This window comes from Paroedura picta, chromosome 11, assembly GCF_049243985.1.
Source record: "Paroedura picta isolate Pp20150507F chromosome 11, Ppicta_v3.0, whole genome shotgun sequence".
In the NCBI taxonomy this organism is placed as follows: Eukaryota; Metazoa; Chordata; class Lepidosauria; order Squamata; family Gekkonidae; genus Paroedura; species Paroedura picta.
This window is the reverse complement of record NC_135379.1, coordinates 40,013,743-40,025,955: the sequence shown is the minus strand read 5'-3', so window position 1 is coordinate 40,025,955 and position 12,213 is coordinate 40,013,743. Positions and strand designations below refer to the sequence as shown.

General features: G+C 42.0%; 1 protein-coding gene across 2 annotated transcripts in view; it reads left to right on the top strand.

Moving 5' to 3' along the window:
* CPNE4 (copine 4) overlaps positions 1-12,213 on the top strand; it is a 206,356-nt gene that overhangs the window by 124,069 nt on the left and 70,074 nt on the right. For both annotated transcript variants that reach the window (XM_077303399.1, XM_077303400.1), the window contains exons 6-7: positions 1,935-2,018; positions 6,091-6,180. In XM_077303399.1, coding sequence (XP_077159514.1) covers positions 1,935-2,018; positions 6,091-6,180 — 174 coding nt within the window. The remainder of the gene's footprint in view (positions 1-1,934; positions 2,019-6,090; positions 6,181-12,213) is intronic.

Here is a 12,213-nt window from a genome sequence, read left to right as displayed (position 1 = left end):
GGAGAACTGTAGAATACTTGCCAGGTTTTAAATTGGGATCTCTCAAGGACAAATATTATTAATTTTATAATATCTGTAAGCATGCATTTCTGTTCATTTAGCTCTGTAATAAAAATTATTAGAACAAATATTCTGCAAAAAATGTGCACTGGATATATACATTTTATTACTAACCCACAGTTAAGAAAGTATCCTGAAAATGTGGTTTATTTCGCCAAAGAGAATTTCTCCCATTATGGTGTCATGAAACCAATGCTGAACATGCCATTAGATTCAATTTTGCTAGTTGTAAATGTTTTGAGACCATCTTTGGCTATGAATTGGAACAAGCAGAAAAATGTTTCCTTGGGCAAGAATGTATGTGGATTGTTACTAAGCAATAGTAATGGTGGTAGTTGGGCTTCTAACATTGCTTGAGAAATAATTACACTTCACAGTATGTATTTTTAGAGCTTTTTTTGGGGGGGGGGAAGTATCTATCATAGGCATCTGTCCTTTTCTGTGGCAAAGTTTAATTATCAAAGCTGAACTTATCATTCAGTTTGCCTAGGGTCAGACTAACTATATTCTGTCATCTTAATTATGGCTCAGTGTATTTGTTTATATTAGGGTAGTCAAACTGCGGCCCTCCAGACGTCTGTGGACTACAATTTAATTACAAAAGGTAGTTGACATTTGATGAATTTTCTAGAGTGTAAAGGTAAAGGTATCCCCTGTGCAAGCACCGAGTCATGTCCGACCCTTGGGGTGACACGCTCTAGCGTTATCTTGGCAGACTCAATATGGGGTGGTTTGCCAGTGCCTTCCCCAATCATTACCGTTTTACTCCCCAGCAAGCTTCGTAGAGACTTTCCAAACAGGAACACTGAAAATAGCCTAATAAAGCTTGGAATTTAGAGGATCTTGATTTAAACCAGCTACATTTTCTAAAAGAAAAAGACTGCGATTGTTTGGGTGATTCTCTCGTTTACTAATTCATTCTTTCATTATAAAGGAGTGATGATTTCTAAGCTATTCATTTTGACACAGTGGGTGCTCCTGGTATGAATGCCCTGCTTTTATGTTCTCCCTGTCAACGGCTGTCAAAGAAACAGTAACACAGGTCCATTTGGCAGTCAACTGCCTTCATCAGTAATTAATAATTAGGGGATGCAAGGTATCATTTATATAATTGAGAGGAAATCAGTTTTTACTGGCATTAAGCTGCCCTTTGAATATGAAGGCTAAGATGTAACACTTAACTAGTCACCTTTTGGTAACCACCATCAATTATAAGAAATGTTTATTGCTTATATATGGAAATAAAATCCCCTACCCAAAAAGACCATAATATTGACTGCCTGCTTCCACACAAGCAAGAGGCAAACCAGCCAAAAAGATAGATATGTCAGATATAAGGTAAAAGGTAAAGGTATCCCCTGTGCAAGCACCGAGTCATGTTTGACCCTTGGGGTGACGCCCTCTAGCATTTTCATGGCAGACTCAATACAGGGTGGTTTGCCAGTGCCTTCCCCAGTCATTACCATTTACCCCCCAGCAAGCTGGGTACTCATTTTACCAACCTTGGGAGGATGGAAGGCTGAGTCAACCTTGAGCCGGCTGCTGGGATCGAACTCCCAGCCTCATGGTCAGAGCTTCAGACAGCATGTGGGCTGCCTTACCACACTGTGGCACAAGAGGCTCTATTCTAGTGTAGCTCTCCTCAAAAAGGGAGCATTTGCTCATTTATTTGTTTTAAATTTCTGCTAGTTTTGACAGGATCTTCAAAAATGTTTCATAATTATTGGAGGGAACACAACTAGGCACAATCTGGTCATTAGGTAGTGTCAGGTGGAAGTTTGACAGAGTGGTACAACATTATAGCCTACAACTAGTAAGGAAAAATAAAAAATCAATAGGGCTTGAAAATAAAGATCCTCACATTTTTATTTCAGGATTTCTTCAGCAAATCAGATCCGTTTCTGGAAATCTTCCGAATGAATGATGATGCAACGCAGCAATTGGTCCACAGGACTGAGGTGTGTACTAAACCAAATGGGTCAATTTTTTCTCAACAAGGAAGAGTCTTGAGGGGTGGGAATCTTCATAAATAACCTTACTGGAAAAGACAGGGACAATTTCTATGTTTGGATTTTATTATTGGAGCAGTACCCCAGATGCTATGAAGAGTAAATGTATCACTTTTCCAAGCAGATAAAAGATACCCATTTAAAAATATTTCATTGGTCTAGAAGATTTCACCTCCAAAAGTATGTTCTTTTACCCCATGCAGTGGAAGAGCAAGAAGCCTTGCAGAATAGAGGGGGAGTTATGGATCCATATTGGTTCATCCAAATTCCAAAAGCAAGATTGAAATCTATGTAACACCTTTACTAGGACCAAGCAAATTGACACAAAACATGGTCAAGCTTTTGAGCTCACCAAAATTCTTCATTAGGCTTGATGCTTCAATATTAAGAAGGGCAGAAGGTAGATTGCTTAAGCCATGATGTCAGGATCTGATCTAAGGCAATTAGCTTACCTTTATTGTTCAGGAATTAAGTTACAGCAAAACCTGGCTGTAGGAATAGCTGTACTCCTTTTTAACTGCTTTTTAGAAAATTGGGCATGTGTCCAGGATTCTTTCCTCGGTAAAACATTAGGAATGCAGTTGCCAGCCTCCATGTGGGACTTGGGGATCTCCTGGAATTATAGCTCATCTCCAGACAACAGAGATCAGTTCCCCTTGGAGAAAATGGCTGCTTTGGTGGATGGACTCTATGGCGCTGTACTCCACTGAGCTTCCTGGCCTCCCTGGGCTCCATCCCCAAATCACCAGTTTTTCCCAACCTACAGCTGGCAACTTGACACTTCCTGTCCCCCACTAGACATCAGGAGGGACCTGCCAACCCCATAAAACATACACCTAGGAGGGAACAAACAATATGAATTTGGAAGACACTGATTCTGAGAGGAATAGTCAATTTGTGCCATTTTAGATAAACCACCTCCCAGCCTCTGAAGAAAAAAATAGAATAAAAGTTTTTCATTCCAATAACATCAGCCAGAACGGTTTTCCAGATAGAATCCATTTTCTACTATTTCTATTATTGTTTAATGCTATAAAGACGGGTCTTTCCCCCCCCCCTTGCTCTGAGTTATCCGAGACTGTCCTGTGTTTATCTTATTGTCACTTGGTATTACGGTACCAACAATGCTTTGAAGTCATTATTTTTAGTAGGCACTCAAGACAACCCAAATGTGCCTGCACAAGTACTCATGGTTGGAGGTGTGTGTCTAGACTTAAAATAGAGAGAAGGCCATTGATAGGCCACTATACAGCGTGTCTCCAGTCTTATTCAGTTCTCCAGAAGAACCAACAATAACAACAATAACAACTTTAGGTCACATATTATATCTATATATTATCTCCTCATCAGAGAAACATTTGTCCTTGCATAACTTATTAGAAGAAGAAGAAGAGTTGGTTCTTATATGCTTCTTTTCTTTACCAGAAGAAGTCTCAAAGCGGCTTACAATTGCCTTCCCTTTCCTCTCCCCCAACAGGCACTCTGTGGGGTGGGTGAGGCTGAGAGAGCCCTGATATTACTGCTCGGTCAGAACAGCTTTATCAGTGCTGTGGCAAGCCCAAGGTCACCCAGCTGGCTGCATGTGAAGGAACACGGAATCAAACCCACCTTGCCAGATTAGAAGTCCATGCTCTAACCACTACAACAAGCTGGTGTAAGAAATCCTGGCTTCCTTAAGCTAGCTCAAGAGGAGCACTAATCTTAGTTTACACTAAGCTTACAGAAATATTTAGGGATGATCTGTTGTAGGATCTGTGCCTTCTTTCAGTCTCTCTGGCAACTGAGGACCTCCTGCTTGCTCACATGTGAACCCTCTTCAGATGTTTGTCCATGTAGTCACTGAAGGGAGTAAAGTCACACCTGCTCACCCAGTCCTGAATGTCTGCACGTTCAGCTCAATGTCCGAGCAAGCTCCCACATGCATGCATACATCTGTACACTGCCCAGCACCATCATGCAATGAGATTCCTGCTTCTTGAGGTATTTGTGAGCACATGGGGGACTGTCCAGTTATAAATATGCTCAATTGCCAACTCCCTAGAGGAAAAAAGTAATGTCTGTTTAATAGCCTTGATGCAGTTATATTATTATTCTGTCACCTATTTTTGCATATTGCCTCTATTAAAAGTACAGGATATTTTTCTCAAGGTCAGTTGGCAACCCTTAGACGACCTCTGCACTGTTCACTGTGTATGGACATGGTAGGACAGGCTTGCTCTTCATTCAGTAATTCGGTCATGCTTCTGAAGAGGCTACAGTTTCAGTTCTCATGTTACCAAAGCAGCTTGGTTACCATTCCTCCATACCTCCAGCGATGTTCAGGTGACTTGAAATCTTGCAGCAGGGCTAGACCATGTAGGAGATTCCCAAGTCTGCACTTCCCTGAGATGCAGCAGAGTAGAGAACTTCCCATTAAGGGATACTTCTGACTCTTCTCCTAATTCGGGTTTCTCCCATATTTTCAGAGTTGCACCATTTCTGGTCTAGTTTGTTTTCTCAGCCCACGTCAGTAGTGCAAAGGAGGGGAAGACAGAAACGAATTAAAGGAGAGAGAATCTATGGCAAACTACGTGTGCCCCATTTCCAGAATTAACTTTACAAATTCTCCTAATTAAAATGGAATTAAGGAAAAGTGGAGCAGAGCACATAAAGATAAAAGAATGGAACAGGGGAAATCTGCTCCTCCTGTTCTCGTGTGATCTGCCTCTCCAGTGTGGTTCTGGTCGTTCAGTCAACATCTGCTTTGATCTGTGTACCCACCTAATAAGGAGCACAATGGCCTTAGTTCTTGTTACTACTAAATGTGCCAATAAAGTAAACGTGTCTTCTGCACCCGTATTGTCATTTCAGATTTACTCGCTCTCACTATCTTCAATAAACAGTCGCCTCTATTTGCCCATTTTGCATTGTGCTCTTTTTTTGTTTTGACTGACCCAGTTTTAAGGCAAAGAAAATCAATCACTGGCTCCACTGAGGTTTGGAAAGGAGCCTGATTGCAAAATAAATTCTCAGATATCAAAGCCATAGCCTATCGAGTGGTGTCCTCCATACTATGTTAAGCCAACTTAATTACATTAAATCAACTGACTGAACATGCAGCCACAAAAAAATACAAACAAAACATACTGTACCTAACTATTGCCATTCCTTCTCCCTTTGGCTCAGTACTTCTTGGCGTATCCCGAAATCCATTTTGTACCTTTTATCACGCAATTCAGTTCAGTCTTCAAGACATCCTATAATCCAAACCACAGACTAAGGCATGGGTGGCCAAACTGCGACTCTCGAGATGTCCATGAACCACAATTCCCTTGAGCCCCTGCCAGCACCATGGACATCTGAAGAGCCATAGTTTGGCCACCCTTGCACTAAGAGCTTTCCTACTATGACCTGAACTATCTTTTCAGCCCCCTCCCCCTTTTGTATATTTCAGAGTACCTTTATTGGCATAAAATTGCAAAGCATAAAATGAAAATTTCAAACAGTTTCTATTGTAAACGATTTTCTAATCTGGCACGCCGGGTTTGATTCTGCACTCCCCCACATGCAGCCAACTGGGTGACTTTGGACTCGCCACAGCAATGATAAAACTGTTCTGACTGAGCAGGAATATCAGGGCTCTCTCAGCCTCACCCACCCCACAGGGTCTGTTGTGGGGAGAGGAAAGGGAAGGCAACTGTAAGCCGCTTTGAGCCTCCTTTGGGTAGAGAAAAGCAGCATATAAGAACCAACTCTTCTTCTTCTTCTTCTTCTTCTTCTTCTTCTTCTTCTTCTTCTTCTTCTTCTTCTGCTATGATGTTTTGGTTGATCCTAATACAAAGGTGTTACATGGTTATTGTTTTAGAATTTTCATATGAATCAATATGCCTATGCTCTATCTAGTTATTTCTAAATGCTACCTTGCCTTAAAAAAAAAATCAGCCTGATTAATTGCAAGTCATGTTTATGACTTTATGTTTTCTTTTTGACATACCTAAATGTCCATATTTTTTGGTATTTGTTTCTGCTCTTTCATTCTTAGGTGGTGATGAATAATTTAAACCCAGCCTGGAAGTCCTTTAAGGTGTCCGTAAACTCTCTGTGCAGTGGAGACCAGGATCGCAGGCTGAAGGTCAGGGATCTGTTTAAACGATGCAACAAGAAATTCTGCATTTATTGCATGCTTTAAAAAACTACAAAATTGAAGACTGAATCTACCATACAAAACAAAAAACGCTGCACTTTTCCTTTAACGGAAACGCACCATCTTGCCAATTTATTTATTGCTTCTTTAAATTAATATTCACTCAACAGTATGCTTCCCTAATGATAGTGCCTAATATTGTAAAGGTTTCTTAGTGTAACACTACTTAAACCAAGTAAAAATAAGGTTCCTGCATGTTCCAATAAGTTTTGCAAAGACACTGCTGTGGAAAACTGATAGCTAAAAGCAGCAAGCTGATAGGAACAATATTACCTCATTCTGGCTGTTCTACTCTATCTCTCTCCTCCTCATGCGAAAAGATTGATCTTCAGACCAGGTGAATTTTAAAAAATGCTTGACTGGACACTACCTTGACCCTTAAGAGGAATTAGAGGTCAGCTTCAGAATCCTATTCCTTGCTGTTATTTGGCCTTTTGAGCAGATGACATAGTAAGAATTAACAAACTTAAATGGTTTAAAGGATTTTGAGCAGAGACCTAAGCAGAGTTGGACCCTTCTAGGTTCATTGAAGTCAACAATGGCCTTGGAGCAGTGTAACGGTTTTTCCAATTATACTGTTAGCTCAGATGTTCTGCATTGTGTCTCTTCTGGATTGTGAATCTGTGATGCCTCATTTACAAATAAAAACTCAGATGGACCAGACTAAAGGTCCGTCTGCCCAGCCAGGAACCTCTGCAAAGCCCACAAGCAGGAAATGGAAGTTTCATGTAACCACCATGGATGATACAATTAGAATCCTAAATAGTACCATAGCTTCTGTTAGATATTGATAATTTTTTTTTAATCTTGGATTTGAACTTTCCTCTTTCTGGCTAATACAAACATCCAGGAGAGACTGGCCAACTGAATGGTAAAGTGGTTTGGTTCCCTATCCATGGAGAGCATGGACCCCACAGCATTTAAGAAGGTCATATTGTGACAACTTTGGAGACAGCATTGCTCTGTACTTCACATATTAGTAACTGTTAGCCTGTCTTCAGTGTTCGCTTCTTGGGCAAGGTGACAACTTGATGAACTTGTGTAAGGTCCCATTACAAGTGAATTCAAACAATACAACAACCTGCTGGGTTCAGCCTACCACTTGATTCTCTGAGAGCCTCCGAGGTAGTTGTGCTTAGACAGTTTGAAGATACTTACACTTTCTGTTTTCCGCAGTTCCACAATATCTTAAAGCACACTGAGAGGGCTTTTTCATTAGTTCATTTTGAATGCAGTGAACAGATAATTAATGATCAGTCATGGAAGGTGCACGAGAGTGCCATTTGTCATGTGCCAAAATATCTTGGGGCTCTCTATATGCCTAATTTAACATCTACTCAGACAGAGGCTTATTATGCATGAGTATTTTCTCACCCTTTCACTGCACATGTCCATCAGGCTTTCTTTGTCATTCTGTATTGATTTTCCTCCCTTCAATTCTCAGTTCACTTTCTGGTCACTGTTTCCCTGTGTTTCCTGAGAGTATTTTTCTGCCAATTTCTCCCTTTGTTTTGCTTCTAAGTCAAAGGTAATTCAAAAGCATACAGCTTCCTTTGGATTCCCCCCCATCTCTTTGCCACCCTTCGAAGGTCACTCTCCCACCCACATCAAGGTTGTTACACCCACTCTGAGCCTTCCCCATCTTCCTCCTTTCATTGATGTACAAACTCCATTTTCCCCTTATTTTAAATATATTAAGTTTTTTGACACATGGCATGAGTCTAGGGATATGAGACTAGCAATAATCTTGGATCACAGAATTAAAAAAAATTAATGATGAGGCAAGTTTAAAAGGAGCTGCACGAGGTTTAGTTTCCTGTTGGTATTGACTTGGAAGAGAGATTGGAGAGGAGGCAAACAGCAGCACCCCCAGTGCAAAAATATATAACAGGATTTTAGTGCTGCATGCAAACAAAATAAAGAGGGAGGGGACTATCAGCATGGAGTGAAACTGACATGAGATGTAAACAGAGAGAGACACTGGGATGGGAAGCCCAAAACTTTGTAGATATTTTTTTTCCCTTTAATGCTTTAGTGCGGGGGTCATCAACCCTCAGGCCGCGGCCTGGTACTGGTCCACGAAAGCCTCAGCACCAGGCCGCCACTGGTGGCTGCGCCACCCTATCCCCCCCACCCTGCAGCGAAAAGCTTGCTGCAGGGTAGGGAGGAGAGGGTGGTGTGGCCGCTGGCATGCTGGCGGGCGCAAATGCGCATGCACGGAGCTGCTGTGCATGCACATTTGCGCCCCCAGCGGCCACACATATGCATGCGCAGCAGCTCTGCACATGAGCGTTTGCATGGAGTTGCTATGTATGCGCAGCACCCAGGCTGCTGTCTCCTCCCCCACCCCTACAGTCAGCCCCCAGCATTACAAAGTTTGGGGGCCGCTGCTTTAGTGTACAAAGTGGGGGAAGAGACATTTTGACAGTCTCTGGAAGCCTAACGTTAAAATCGTAGCTGAACCACATGGAACTTCTGCAAACCCTTGAACTCAGGAATCGCTTGGGATCAATCCACTTGGAGGACAGAGTGAAATCAGCATATGACAGGCTTTTAAAAATTGCCAATATCATGACCAGGGTGCAAAATCAAATTTAAAAATCACAAACAGAAAACAATGCTAATCTGTAAGAAAGGGCAATGAATTTGCATAACTATGCAGCTATGCTAGGGCACAGGTGAAAATACCCTCTCTTTTTTTCAATTTAGTGGCAAAAGATTGAAAAATCTCTCTAGAGCTGCCAAATGATTCCTCCCCCATAAAAATCACAGCCTTGTGAAAAATGTGATGGAGTTGCAACCAACTTTGTACAGGGGAGAACATGCACACACACTCACATGTTGGTAACAATCACAACTTTCAATGCCAGGGTTAGCATTCTTTACACTCCACACGTCTCTTCATATTATGAGTTCTTGTGAGTCTTCCCCATTTTTCACAGTGGCCGAGAACATAGCAGGGAATCCCCTGGTGCCATATGGAAAATGGGGCTTCTCAACTGCGTACCAGTTTCAAAAAAGAACTCAGAAACTGTGCATCTTGTACTGGCACTCAAAGTCATCACCAAGCAGCAGTATCCATATAGGTCACATTTCATTTCTTGGATTCAACTGCAATTAGGTGTAACGTGTAAGGTTGCCACCAAACATGGCTTCCACTCACCTAATGTAGTTCTGAAAATGGATGGCAAGATGTTATCACATTTAATGTGCTGTAGTATCTCACTTCACAATGTTGTTTACTTTCATATTGGAGTGAATGCGGTAGATTGCTACATCTAGTTCTGCCTTTCTTTCAGAATTCTATAAATCTTCCATGGGACTCTGAACTGGGCCCTTGCGTAGTCCAATATGAGAAACCCCCATCCTACCCTCTCTTCAATTCTGGAGAAGGGAGGAATGGTCTCCTACCTTCTCTTCAACTCTGGAGAAGGGAGGAATGGTCTCCTACCCTCTCTTCAACTCTGGAGAAGGGAGGAATGGTCCTTTCATAGCTTTGGTTTTGTGTTGCTTCTGCCTGCTAGAAAGATCAGCACTACTGCTTGTAAGTCAGAATATAAAAGAATGGTTCTCTCATCCTGTACAGAAATATGGTACAGGCAGGGGGAAAAATCACTGCTTCTGCCTGCTCCAAAGCATAGACTGTTATAAAAGGTCTCCGATGTCATGTACTGCTTGTGGGTGGATAGCCACACATTATGACTAGTTTGTAAATCAACCCCAAATTTGTGGACCTCTGCCTTTCAAAATGTGCCAGCTCTGGGTTAAGAAATAACTGGTGATTTTGGGGTGGAGACTGGAGATGGTGGGGTTTCAGGGCAGAAAGGAACTTTAGTAGGATATAGTGCCAGACAGACCATGCTTTGAAGGTGCTGTTTCCTCTAGGGGTGCTGAATTTGGAAGTCTAGAGATCAATTGGAACAGCAAGAGATCTCCAGGTGTCATCTGGAGGCTGGCAACCTTCACTGTTGTTAATGGTGGGACTTGTAACGACAAACAGCCATCCTTCTTTTATATGTCCCCATCTCAGATTATATTTATGAAGAAGGGAATGTATCTCCAAAGGAAGAAAAGTGATGACACAGAATTTCTGCTACCTCTGGTGATGGACCGTACTGAAATTTCTGCCAGTTCCTGAGGGGAACAGGCTCGTGTGTTTTTATATCATGAAAATTGTTGTTTTTAACCGCTATATGATTTGGGTTAATTAAGTTAATAAACCCTTTGAAGATGAAAGGAGTGTGTAAGTGGGGACTATTAGTCCTAATAACTGGGTTTGCTCAGGAGAGGAGCTATCAAAGAAGCACCATATCTGCGAAACAACTCACTACTCTGTATCTCCAAGGACTCTTGATTCGGAAAGATGGCAGTTTGAAGGTGAAGGGCACTGATGAGTATCTACTACCCGTGGCAGGATTAGGGCAGTCTGAGACAACAGGCTTGCGCTCTTCACTTGGGTGGCTTTTCTTTTTCATGAGTTTCTGCCTGACAGAAGCTTTCCTTCGGCTCGCTGACAGAGCCCCACTGCGTTTCATAAATGCAACCACAACGCATTCTCTTGACATGCTGAAGAGGTTACAAGACATGGGCATGTAAACAACTATGAGTCATACTGGACTTCGTGTGCCTAGATAGACCATGGAAACAAGAGTGGGCTTCCAAATGTTATTTCTTAACCTGACACTCTCTGGACACTGGCAAAAAGAATCAAATAAAAAAGTTAGCACAAGAGTATAAAAGCAGGGTGCATCTTCTTTACTGCTGTTGTCAGCTAAGGAGAATATTTAAGAAGCTATTGTTAGTTGTTCTTATCCTGTGAATCCTGCATTAGATATAGATTAGTGGTTCTCAACCTTCCTAATGCCGTGACCCTTTAGTACAGTTCCTCTTGTTGTGTTGACCCCCAATCATAAAATTATGCAAGTGTTCTGTCACAGAAATTAATCCGAAACTGACCAATGGCATGAAGATCCATTGTTCGTGATTGTATATAAATTGTTTTTTGGGGTTTTTTTGCGGGGTTTCTCAGTACAGTTCTGTCCCACCATGCCGATCTCGCTCTTTTCCACTGCTCCAGACAGACAAATGTTCTATCTTGATCTTTCCGCAAGGTTGTTATGTGCATGGTGACCATGCCCCCAGCCAAGCTGCTTGCCCTGATGCAACCCATGTGAAAGGGTCATTCGACCCCCAAAGGGGTCCATACCCCCAGGTTGAGAAACTCTGATATAAATGATCACCCACGGTCCCACATTGATGGATCCTATTCCCGATCAGTTCTTAAGCACTGTGTAGCCAATAATTGCCTATTTCACTGGGGTTCCTCACAAAATTGTTAGAAAATGCAACTTAAGAGCTAGATGAAAAAATCTGATGGGCCACATGTATCTGGTAAGCTGTAGCCTACCTATCTGTGCATTAAGACTGTCTGAGCAGGAAATAGAAAATGCCTTTTTGTCAAGAACCTAGTCAAAAAGAAATGCTTCCTCCCCCAGCCCTTCATAGTTCATTCTATAGTTCCCAGTAACCATTCTCCAGATAGAATCAGATGGCTCGCCATTAAGAAGTGTGCATGGACATGAAATTTTGTTGGTTTTAAAGTTGCCACTGAACTCAATCATTCTATAACTAGGCCATCTTTATATTTCAGAATTAAGCCATCTTGAGAAGAGGGGCTGATTCTGCATTTACTTTGTTTATTCCATTGTGGATCCTGCTGAATTCAGACTGATTTGAACTCAGGTCTTCCTCTATCCCCTCCCTCCCTATTAAAACAGAAAAGTGTTCTGCACATGATTAGAGACCTCAGAAGGGGAGGGGGAGCAAAACACAGCAGGAGCCTCTTTCTTTTCTTGAATGGGGGGTGGGGGAGGATTTGAGACAGCAGAGGAGGGGAAATAAATCCAAGAGGAAAATCTCCGCTGAGAGAAGTTAGGGCTTCTGGAGCTTCTGCTGAGAGAA